The sequence below is a fragment of the Erinaceus europaeus genome, chromosome 18 (assembly GCF_950295315.1).
Source record: "Erinaceus europaeus chromosome 18, mEriEur2.1, whole genome shotgun sequence".
Taxonomy (NCBI): Eukaryota; Metazoa; Chordata; class Mammalia; order Eulipotyphla; family Erinaceidae; genus Erinaceus; species Erinaceus europaeus.
This window is the reverse complement of record NC_080179.1, coordinates 20,500,615-20,510,999: the sequence shown is the minus strand read 5'-3', so window position 1 is coordinate 20,510,999 and position 10,385 is coordinate 20,500,615. Positions and strand designations below refer to the sequence as shown.

Sequence of the window (10,385 nt, the reverse complement as noted above, 5' to 3'; positions counted from 1 at the left end):
TGCAAGGGGGGCGGGTAGAGTGGGGGGAGATCGAGTGTCTCGAGCAACCCAAGCGTGGGTCTCCAGGCGGCAAGGCCCCCTTTGATCAGGAAAATCCAATTATTTGTGTATATACATTTCCCACATAGTGATTACTTCATTAATTGTCCCGCCTTTATCTCCTCCCTTCCCATCCCCCCTAATAATCAGTTCTTTTATCCAGACCAACAAACACACCATAGGAGCTTTGTGGATTCAAAGGATTTGCTTTCGCTTCTGAAAGAGCCGCTATTCTTTGATGATTGGGTAGCGGCAAACTTCAAAGCCATAAATCTTTCCTCTGACTGGCTGGCGGCCCAGCAAAGTCCTTATCAAATTCTTGGAGGTGATCCTGAAGCGCTCAGACTGCGCGCCGAGCGAGCAAGCCGGGCGCGGGCGGGCGGGGAGGGACAAGCGCGCGTCCCCGCCTCTGGTGCTCATGCCTCGCCTGCCCCCCACTCCGCAGCCCGCGGTTCGCCGGCTGTAGCCATGGCCGCCGTGGCCGTGCTCCGCAACGACCCGCTGCAGGCCTTTCTCCAGGTAGGTCCGCACTGGGCATGGGCAGGTGGGGAGCGTGCTGTCTGGATCTCTGCAGAGACCCTGGACGCCTCGAAGATCTGAGGCAGCCCTGCGCCGGGAAGGTCGCTCGAGTTGGACATCGGGGTGTTCAAGTCAACCTCACACCTAACCTTGGGGTGCAGAGTGTGGCTTCTGAGCGGGAGGGCAGTGCGGGTGTGGGGAAGCGGGAGTGAGGGGTGCAGAGAGAGGGTCTGCCTGAGAAGGGGCCCTGAACCCACCCCGTTGTCACACACACACACACCCCCGTGACTCAGCCTAAGGCGGGCAGGGGGAGGAGTTGGAGAACAGCGTGGAAACTGGCGCTTAAAAGATGAGAGAGAGAGAGAGAGAGAGAGAGAGAGAGAGAGAGAGAGGTGCGGGGCGGCAGAGCCCGGGCTGCTGCGGTGCCCGTCGGATCCTGCTCTCCTCCCGCTTTGTGCCCGCGTCCTCTGCGGTGGGATGGCGTCTCTCGGCTCCTCCTAGTTTTTACTGGAAGCGCCCGTGCGCCCCATTTCCCGGTAGCGCAGGATCCAAAGTTTCCCGGGACCGGCGGGTGCCTGCCTGGCGGGGAGGAGCAGTCGCGAGCGGGAGGAGGCTGCACTCTTAACAGCCGGCGCTGGGGGGAGGGGGGGCGGATGGCCGGCCCCGGGCCGCGCTTGCAGCGTTAACCTTTTGTCTCTTCTCCCCGCCCTCCCCCGCCGCCGCCGCCGCCCGTGCAGGACCGCACCCCCAGCACCTCCCCAGACCTGGGCAAACATTCGCCCCTGGCGCTGCTAGCCGCCACCTGTAGCCGCATCGGCCAGCCGGGGGCTGCGGCGCCCCCAGACTTCCTTCAGGTGCCCTACGACCCCGCGCTGGGCTCCCCGTCCCGCCTCTTCCACCCGTGGACCTCCGACATGCCCGCGCACTCGCCCGGCGCCCTGCCGCCCCCGCACCCTAGCCTGGGGCTGACGCCGCAGAAAACACACCTGCAGCCCTCCTCCTTCGGGGCCGCGCACGAGCTGCCGCTCACGCCGCCGGCCGACCCCTCGTACCCCTACGACTTCTCGCCCGTCAAGATGCTGCCCTCGAGCATGGCCGCGCTGCCCGCCAGCTGCGCGCCCGCCTACGTGCCCTACGCGGCCCAGGCCGCCCTGCCGCCCGGCTACTCCAACCTGCTGCCCCCGCCGCCCCCGCCCCCGTGCCGCCAGCTCTCCCCCAACCCCGCCCCGGACGACCTCCCCTGGTGGAGCATCCCGCAGACAGGCCCGGGCCCGGGCGCCACTGCGGTCCCCGGGGGCGGCCTCCCCGGCGCTTGTGCCGCTGCGCCCCACGCGCCCCGCTTCCCCGCCTCGGCCGCCGCCGCCGCCGCCGCCGCCGCCGCCGCCGCGCTACAGCGGGGCCTGGTGCTGGGCCCGTCGGACTTTGCCCAGTACCAGAGCCAGATCGCCGCGCTGCTGCAGACCAAGGCCCCCCTGGCGGCCACGGCCAGGAGGTGCCGCCGCTGCCGCTGCCCCAACTGCCAGGCGGCGGGCGGCGCCCCCGAGGCGGAGCCGGGCAAGAAGAAGCAACACGTGTGCCATGTGCCGGGCTGCGGCAAGGTGTACGGCAAGACGTCGCACCTGAAGGCGCACCTGCGCTGGCACACGGGCGAGCGGCCCTTCGTGTGCAACTGGCTCTTCTGCGGGAAGAGCTTCACGCGCTCCGACGAGCTGCAGCGGCACCTGCGGACTCACACCGGCGAGAAGCGCTTCGCGTGTCCGGAGTGTGGCAAGAGGTTCATGCGCAGCGACCACCTTGCCAAGCACGTCAAAACGCACCAGAATAAGAAGTTCAAAGCGGCAGAGGCCGGGGTCAAGCGGGAGGACCCACGGGACCTGTGAGCCCACCAGGCTCTATGGAGAGGTTTGGGGGAGGGGGGGCTAGAGGTGGCATTGGCGGCTTTCTTTTGCGCGTCTCCTGGAGCAACACCCGGGTTCCCCACTTGCAGGCTCTTGGCCCTTGTCTCTTGGCCCTCCTACAGGGATCCTGCGCCCAAGAAGAACCAGGAAGGTGGAGCTGGGAGCTCTGCGTTACACGCATGGGCATCTTTAAACTGAACCATTCCCACCACCTGGAGGACTTGTGTTTTTGTTTTTGTTTTTTTTTTTTTTGTATATAGGAAACGCTGCTGAATTCAACTGAAAGGACCTTGTAATATCTCAACTAGCTCCCCCACCCACCCCCACACACACCCCACCCCCGAACCTGGCTGGGCTTTGTACAGGTTATTTAATAGCTTTGTTTTTAAATAATTATAATTGTAACATTAATAAAAATGTTACTTTGGTTCTCAGCTCCATGCGGAGCTACAGCATGAAAGGTCTCCGTAAAGCGACAACAGTTACAGAGTGAAAATAAATACGTTAACTCCGAGTTTGCCTCGGACAGTCCCCGCTGAGCCAGTCTCATTTGATCTTTACTTCTTCCAAGAGGTTTTGCAAAGAGGTTGGGTTTCACCAGGAATTTGAAGGATCCTTTAGACTTGCTTGTGTCTGAGGGGGTCTTTGGTTTTGAAGGTTCTAGCATGTGAATTGGGTGTGTGGATGGATACACATCGGGTATGGGGCAGTTTTGTGTAAGGAGGATTGGACGTTTTTCTATCACTGCTTGAGTTATACTGCCTGAGGGGTTAATCCAAAACTTGTGGCCCTTCTCTCTTAGAAGTTTGATACCTGCTGTACATCCAAAGAATACACCTATTTTTATGTTGAATTCTCTATGGTTTACCATTTGTTATTACCCTGGATATAGAAACTGTCTAGATTTTCTTCAGTTGGCTGTGATGGTGTCTGGGGTTATGCTAGAGACCCAGGTATCTTGGCACAGGTGAGATTTTGGAATTACAAACCTTTGACCCTGCTTGGTCTTTCCATGGGAAAGAAATATCACTCATCAGGCCCATCAGGACATACAGAGTTGTCTTCTTGGCTTTTTCTTTAGAAATCTTAACAGTCTTGTTTCACAAGGATTTTTACCTAAACCTGGAAATTTACTATTATTTTGTATCTTGAGTTTTTTTTTTAATTATTGAAATAAACTAATGTTTTCTCAGGGAGAAGCCAGAGATACTCATAGCTCAGACACGTGGAAATAGGAATCTTATCTAGATTTCTCATTTTTCTCTAAAATTTTAACTTTTGGAGTTTACAACTGCTTTTTTCCAATGTTTTAACTGGCTACTTGATGCTTTCTAATATTTGACTTTTAAAACCTGAATGTGGAATCTTAATCTTCTAATTGAGAATTAGCAAGGAACAAAATATGTTCTAATTTTTGTTCAGGGGAAGAGAATAAAATTGTCATGGTCAGAGATATGATTGATAAGATTTGATTGATAAGATTTCACTGTTTAGAACTGCCATTGTCATTTAAACTGATGAAAAGTTCTCAAAAAGTGTTAAGGTTTGTGCTTGAGACACACAAATATGAGTAAAAACACAAATATGGCCCTGATTGAAATGAAAATTACCCGTGTTACTCAGAATAGTAATTTCACTCGATAGCTCAAAATACAAATTTGAGTCATTGTGGAACCAGTTACTCAGTGGAGAATTGAAACTAAGGACACACTTGAATATGAATCTTCAGGGCTTCTTACCTGAGAAGAAAAACACCTAAATGTATGATCTAATTATGTTTATAGACAGAAAAACTTTCACATTTGAACCATGAAGATTCAATTCAGAGCAATGTTTTGTTGTTTTGTTTTGGCAAATGACCTGGGTGGGGGGAAGTACCCTTGTTAGATAATGGACTCCAAATATTTGAGGTGGAAAGATAATGACCTCGGTATAAAGAGAAAAAAAAGAAAGACAAACTAGAAGAGAGTTTTAACTGGTAGAGCCTCAAAATTGCATATCTGCAGTTACCAATTTGATTCTTGACATCACATGTATCAGAGTGATCCTCTGGCGCATCTCTCCCTCTCCCTCTCTCTCTTCCTCTCCATCTCACTGTCTCTCATCTCCCTCTCTCACTCTCTCTCCCTGTGTGTGTATGTGTGTATCTTATGTCAAACAACTGTGTAGTAGATAAAATGAATCTTTCTAGAAGTACTGAAGATAGCTTCCACATAACCATAATTTTGAAGTTAAGGGGAAATAGGTAAAATATAAAGAATTTAACTTAAAATAGTGTATATGATTTCTTTTGGGTTTTTATTTCTTTTTTGTTGTTGTTTTTCCTTGTATCTTTTTTTTTTTCTTCGCCTTCCAGGGTTATTGCTGGGGCTCAGTGCCTGCACTTTGAATCCACTGCTCCTGAAGGTTATTTTTTCCCCTTTTGTTGCCTTTGTTTATTGTAGTTGTTGTTATTGCTGTCATTGTTGGATAGGACAGAGAAATCCATAGAGGAGGGGAAGACAGAGAGGGGGAGAGAAAGATAGACACCTGCAGACCTGCTTCACCACTTGTGAAATGACCACCCCCACCCCCCACAGGTGAGGATCTGGGGGCTCTCACTTGGATCCTTAAGCCAATCCTTGATCTTCCTACCATGTGAGCTTAACCCGCTGTGCTACCACCCAGCCCCCAGTGATAGGATTTTTAAAAACAGAATGAAGTTATTTGATGACAAAATAACTTTATGTTTTCACTGAGCTGAAACTGAAAGTTTCTGAAGTATGGTAAAAGTAGTCTCTAGACTAACTTGGTACAGCTGAAAGACCTCCTCATTAGACCACTGCAAATCTGTGTTCCAGTTACTTGAAGGGAGGGGGGGAAATGCTTGCCATTATCCTAGTGAAAACCAGAAAGTCACAGCTATGTGATACTATTTTCCAAGTCTAGGAAAGCATTTCATTCTTATGCTGAAAAGTAAGCTAATAGTAAAATCTCAGAAATACGTTTGACAATGCATGAATTTCATTGTTTTACAAACTGTTAAAGCTTGAATTGCTGCATGCTTGACTTTGTGAAACTGCAATCAGAACCATTTATGACTGAAAAATTTTTAAATAAACTGCTATGCAGTAAATGCTGTAAATTACATAGACTCAAGAATATGGAGCAGAAATTGTAAGAAGCTCAAGTTAGGAGCTCAGAAGCAAAACACTACTAAGTACTACTAAATGGAAATTAAGTAATAAATTTTATTTTTATTTGGAAGTTTACCAGCATCAGGAAAGGACCTTTAATCTACTAATTTTACCTAATGCGCCCAAATCAATTAAGTTTTAAAGCCCTATTGAGAAAAATTTTATTGTAATATCACTTGGATATTTTACTTTTTGAGCAGCAGTATGCAAATATAGTGTGAAGTGTCATATTTTAGAAAAAATAAAATATTGTGCTATTTTAATTTGACATTCAATTGGTAACCATTTTGACAAAAAAAAAAAAATCTTAGAACATGGAGGAATTGAAATGTTACTAACCTAGGTAACTTGAAATTGCATGTTTCTGAGCTTGTTACCATAGTTTTCCACTTTTCTCAAGGTAAAATTGTGCACACTTACCTTTCTCTGATCAATAACTTCTAATAAATAGTGTCGGTAATGAGTAAAAGTAAATTATGATAAAGAAAATATCAATGTGTTATTCACCTTTTCGTGTTTTCTAGGTGCAGTTAGAGTTCCTTTTTTAAAATATTTATTTTATTCCCTTTTGTTGCCCTTGTTATTTTATTGTTGTAGTTATTATTGTTGTCGTTGTTGTTGGATAAGACAGAGAGAAATGGAGAGGGGAGAGAGAAAGACACCTGCAGATCTGCTTCACTCCCCTGCAGGTGGGGAGCCGGGGCTCAAACCGGCATCCTTTACTCTGGTCCTTGTGCTTTGCACCACCTGTGCTTAACCCGCTGCGCTACAGCCTGACTCCCGTAAGAGTTTCAATCTTACTTCTCCAGTGAGTATATTAAATTATTTTCCCTAAAGTCATGCAAGACATATCAACAAAAAAAGTCTTGAAAATCATACTTCTTTCTGAAACAAGATTTGAAACAGTGAGATCTGTGGAAAAGGCAGTTTCCTCTGCAATTTGTACTTTTTCTATTCTAATATTGACTTTTAACTAATCAGCTTAAAGCAGCCTCTTCAGTGTTTCCCATTTGGTGTGGTTCTGCTGTGGACATTTCATAGACTGCTACTCTAGCAGTAGCTATAACTTCAACTGCAAAGTACTTTTATTTGCATTAGCTCATCACACCGAATAGTGACAAATTGAAGTGACTTAACGTTACCTCACTGGAAAAATGGTCTGTATTGTAGAATCAAATTCAACCCTCAAGCTCTCATTTTTACAGTATATGCTTTGTTAGCTTTCCAAATTGAGGTCCCTTCAAAGCAAGTCATATGGATGTTCTATGAAATACCATAGCCTTCCTCAGTTTTACATGTGTGAGACCAAGGGCAGTTCGGAAACAAACATATGTGCAACATATTGGCCTGTTGGAAAAGTTACGATGCATTTTTGCATAGAAAAAATGCCATGACTTTTCCAGCAGCCCAACAGTCTCTAAACTAAGGGGAAATGTAGGTGTAGTAGATAATGAGATATATTTAGTATACCAAGAGACATGTATCATTATTGGCCCACCATAATGGTAATTTAATCAATGAGGCACTTAAACAGGGGGTCTGGCAGTAGTGCTGCGGGGTAAGAGCACGTGGCACAAAGCGCAAGGACCTGCATAAGGATCCTGGTTGGAGCCCCCTGCTCCCCACCTGCAGGGGAGCCGCTTCACAAGCATTGAAGAAAATTAGCAACTTTCACTTTCCAAAGTTGTTTCAGCATGATGAAAAAATCAGTCTGCCTATTAGCAGCCCCCGGCTCCCCACCTGCAGGTGTTTTATCTTTCTCTCCCCCTCTCTGTCTTCCCCTCCTCTCTCCATTTCTCTCTGTCCTATCCAACAACGACGACATCAACAACAACAATAAGAACTACAACAAAAAATAAGGGCAACAAAAGGGAATAAATAAATAAATATTTAAAAAATTTTTAAAAAACGTAAACAGCAGATATTTCTCTGGTAGTATTCAGACGTTCTACCCTTTTTAGGGAAATATTTTTGTGTCAGTTGTTTCTCCCTTGACATATTTTAAATAATTTGGAGTGTTTCAACTTCATTTAAAGACATTGTAAAACAACTTAGTGTTCTTTACTATAGTAAGTGATACTATTCAACAAAAATGTAATCTAAGAGCTTTGTATCATCGCAACATTCTGATAGTTTTACAAGTTACTATTACGACTTGTTATTACCAGTTGAAGATGGTGCTTATGATGGCTAACATGGTATAAATTCTCACCCTGACATTTTACTTATTTCCCCTTCCATACTTTATGTTTTTCCTCCCATGTCTTTGGTGATTGTGCAAAAGTATACTACCCACTGGAATATTTGACACTAAATTCATAATTCAGTTCATGCTTGTGTACTGAAATAGTTCCTGCACAACAAATGCTATGTTGTATTAACTAATGTGTTTTGGTTGTCTGCCTAACATCAAAGTTGAATTTAGGGAAACCAAGTTTCTGCTTGATAGATGGAAAATTTGTAGCTAAGGGGCCGGGTGGTACACCTGGCTGAGTGCAGTGTTAACAGTGCACAGGGACCTGGATTCCAATCTACAGGGGGAAAGCTTTGAGAGTGGTAAAGCAGTGTTGCAGGTGTCTGTCTCTCCCTCTCTATCTTCCCCTTCCCTCTTGATTTCTGCCTGTCTCTATTCAATAAATAAATAAAGATAATTTTTTTTAAATTTTAAGAAAATTAGCAACTTTCACTTTCCAAAGTTGCTTCAACATGATGAAAAAATTCAGTCTGCCTATTAGCACTAGGAAGATAACATATTGATTATGCAAAAGACTTTTATGCCAGAGATTTGAGGTCACAAGTTCAATCCCTAGTGCCACCATAACCCAGAGCTAAGCTGTTCTCTGAAAAAATTAAATTAAACTAAATTAAATGTTGCTGTACTGCAAAACTAGTTTTTTCATTCTGAATACTGACATAAAAATATAGTAAAAATCTTCCAAATTGTAAGACAATATATGTCACCTGTTGTTTTTTTAATATAAATTGTTCAGTCATTTAAGTATTGTCTAGAGATCTTGCATTTAGTATAATCTAAAACATAGATGGAAAACATCTGGCTCTCATCTTAATTTCATCCAGTTCACAAGGCAAATATCAAAGCTAGGTCCTCATTTATGTTTATGGTTGGGAAGATTTGTCCTAATTTGAAAAATATTTGGTGGCAGTTTTCTGGAAATCTACCTAAAGCATCACAATTTATTTTTCTCATTTCTGTTTTTGGAAGTTTTGCTCTTACATTCTGTATGCTGCTTGCCTTTTTCTATTCTGTGTGTCTCTTCACTGATGAATGCCACATATCTTCTATATATTCATGTTTGTCTTTGTCATGGGAACTCATTTTATGTCATGAGTTGCTCTTTTCTCAAAGTATGCCCATTATTTGATTTTGCTCGTTGTAATGCAAAGCTTGACAGGATCCTAAGTTGAAGTTATTTTTAATTCTGTTGCATTCTTAACAGACATTTCTATTTCCTTGGTCTAAATTTCATGTGTAAATTAATGAACTGTATAGATCTAAGTCATATTTTACTTACGTGCCTCATTTATGAGGATTTGTGGACAAGATGGGATGAAATAGTTCTATTACAAGTGAGACTGAAACAGTAAAATATGATAGGGGATTATGACCCAAAGTAGTTCCTCAAACCTTTATACTTCTCTGTCTCATCTTTGATGAAATCCATGTCATCTCTACATATTCCAGAAACCTGCCAAGAAAGTCACTGTGCTACAGAATTGTGTACTGAGCCAGGATTTGGAGCAAAAAGTGGCTAAAGTGTTTCCTCAGGAGAAAATACTCCCTCCATCAGGTGTGAATCTGGCTTGTCAATAAAAAGTCAGTTCTCTGAGCCAATAGTAGCTGGAAACATCAGGGCTGTAGCTGCTCCTGCTTCTACATTCTGGAGGCTAGGAGTAAGGAAGAGAGAAACACATCATTGGGAATATATGAACAGAGGAAATAAGAGACATTTGGAGTCTCCTGTTTAAATAGAAATTCCTAAAGGGGTTGAAACAGGGCCTTATGCTAGAACCCGAAGGGAAAATATTCCAGAACATTCTTTACGGTGGAGTGGACCCCTATAGGGAAAATGTGCCTCCCTCACTTTTTGTTTCAATTTGATAGGACAGAAGGAAATTGAGAAGGGAAAGGGAGATAATGAGCGAGAGAGAGGGAGACCAGTTTTCACAGCTCATGAGGCTCTCCTGGAGTTTGAACCTTGGTCCTTGAATATATCATAACAGCCATGTGAACCTTCACCACCACCCCAATTCTTTTTTTTTTTTAAGAAAAAAATTAAAATGAGTACGAGTGATCTGTAGAGGGGAAGTACACCCTTGACTGAGTACATTTGGACTTAGATGATCTTTATGGTCTCCTCCAGAGTAGAAATGTTCCCAATCTAAAAATCCATTAATCAGAAGATTTAAGTGGGCTGGAAGGTTGCTCACTTAATAGGGCTCTTGCCATGCTAAGCAACAACCAGGGCTCAAGCCCCATCATCACACAGGAGTCCATGGCACAGGCAGAAGCTCCATCTAAAATTAAAAGAATGAAAAAGTCATCCAAGGAGCGATGAAAGTGCATGAGCAGTTGGTACCACCAAGAAAAAAACAAATATATTTTATTATGGCAATTAAAAATGCAACAATGGGGGGGTCAGGCGGTAGTACAGCCAGTTAAGCGCACATAGCGGAAAGCACAAGGACTGGCATAAGGATCCCGGTTCAAGCCCCTGGCTCCCCACCTTCAAGG

At 44.9% G+C, this 10,385-nt stretch overlaps 1 protein-coding gene across 3 annotated transcripts; it reads left to right on the top strand.

Moving 5' to 3' along the window:
- Positions 1-330: 330 nt before the first annotated feature.
- SP5 (Sp5 transcription factor) lies at positions 331-2,987 on the top strand. 3 transcript variants are annotated; one of them, XM_060177725.1, is made up of 2 exons: positions 331-558; positions 1,296-2,987. In XM_060177725.1, exons 1-2 carry the CDS (start codon positions 508-510, stop codon positions 2,436-2,438), a joined length of 1,194 nt encoding a protein of 397 aa, XP_060033708.1. In that variant the 5' UTR covers positions 331-507; the 3' UTR covers positions 2,439-2,987. The 3 variants fall into 3 exon arrangements, with proteins under 3 accessions (XP_060033708.1, XP_060033709.1, XP_060033707.1); XM_060177726.1 differs by lacking the exon at positions 331-558 and adding an exon at positions 596-1,094; XM_060177724.1 differs by lacking the exon at positions 331-558 and adding an exon at positions 597-1,129.
- Positions 2,988-10,385: the final 7,398 nt, after the last annotated feature.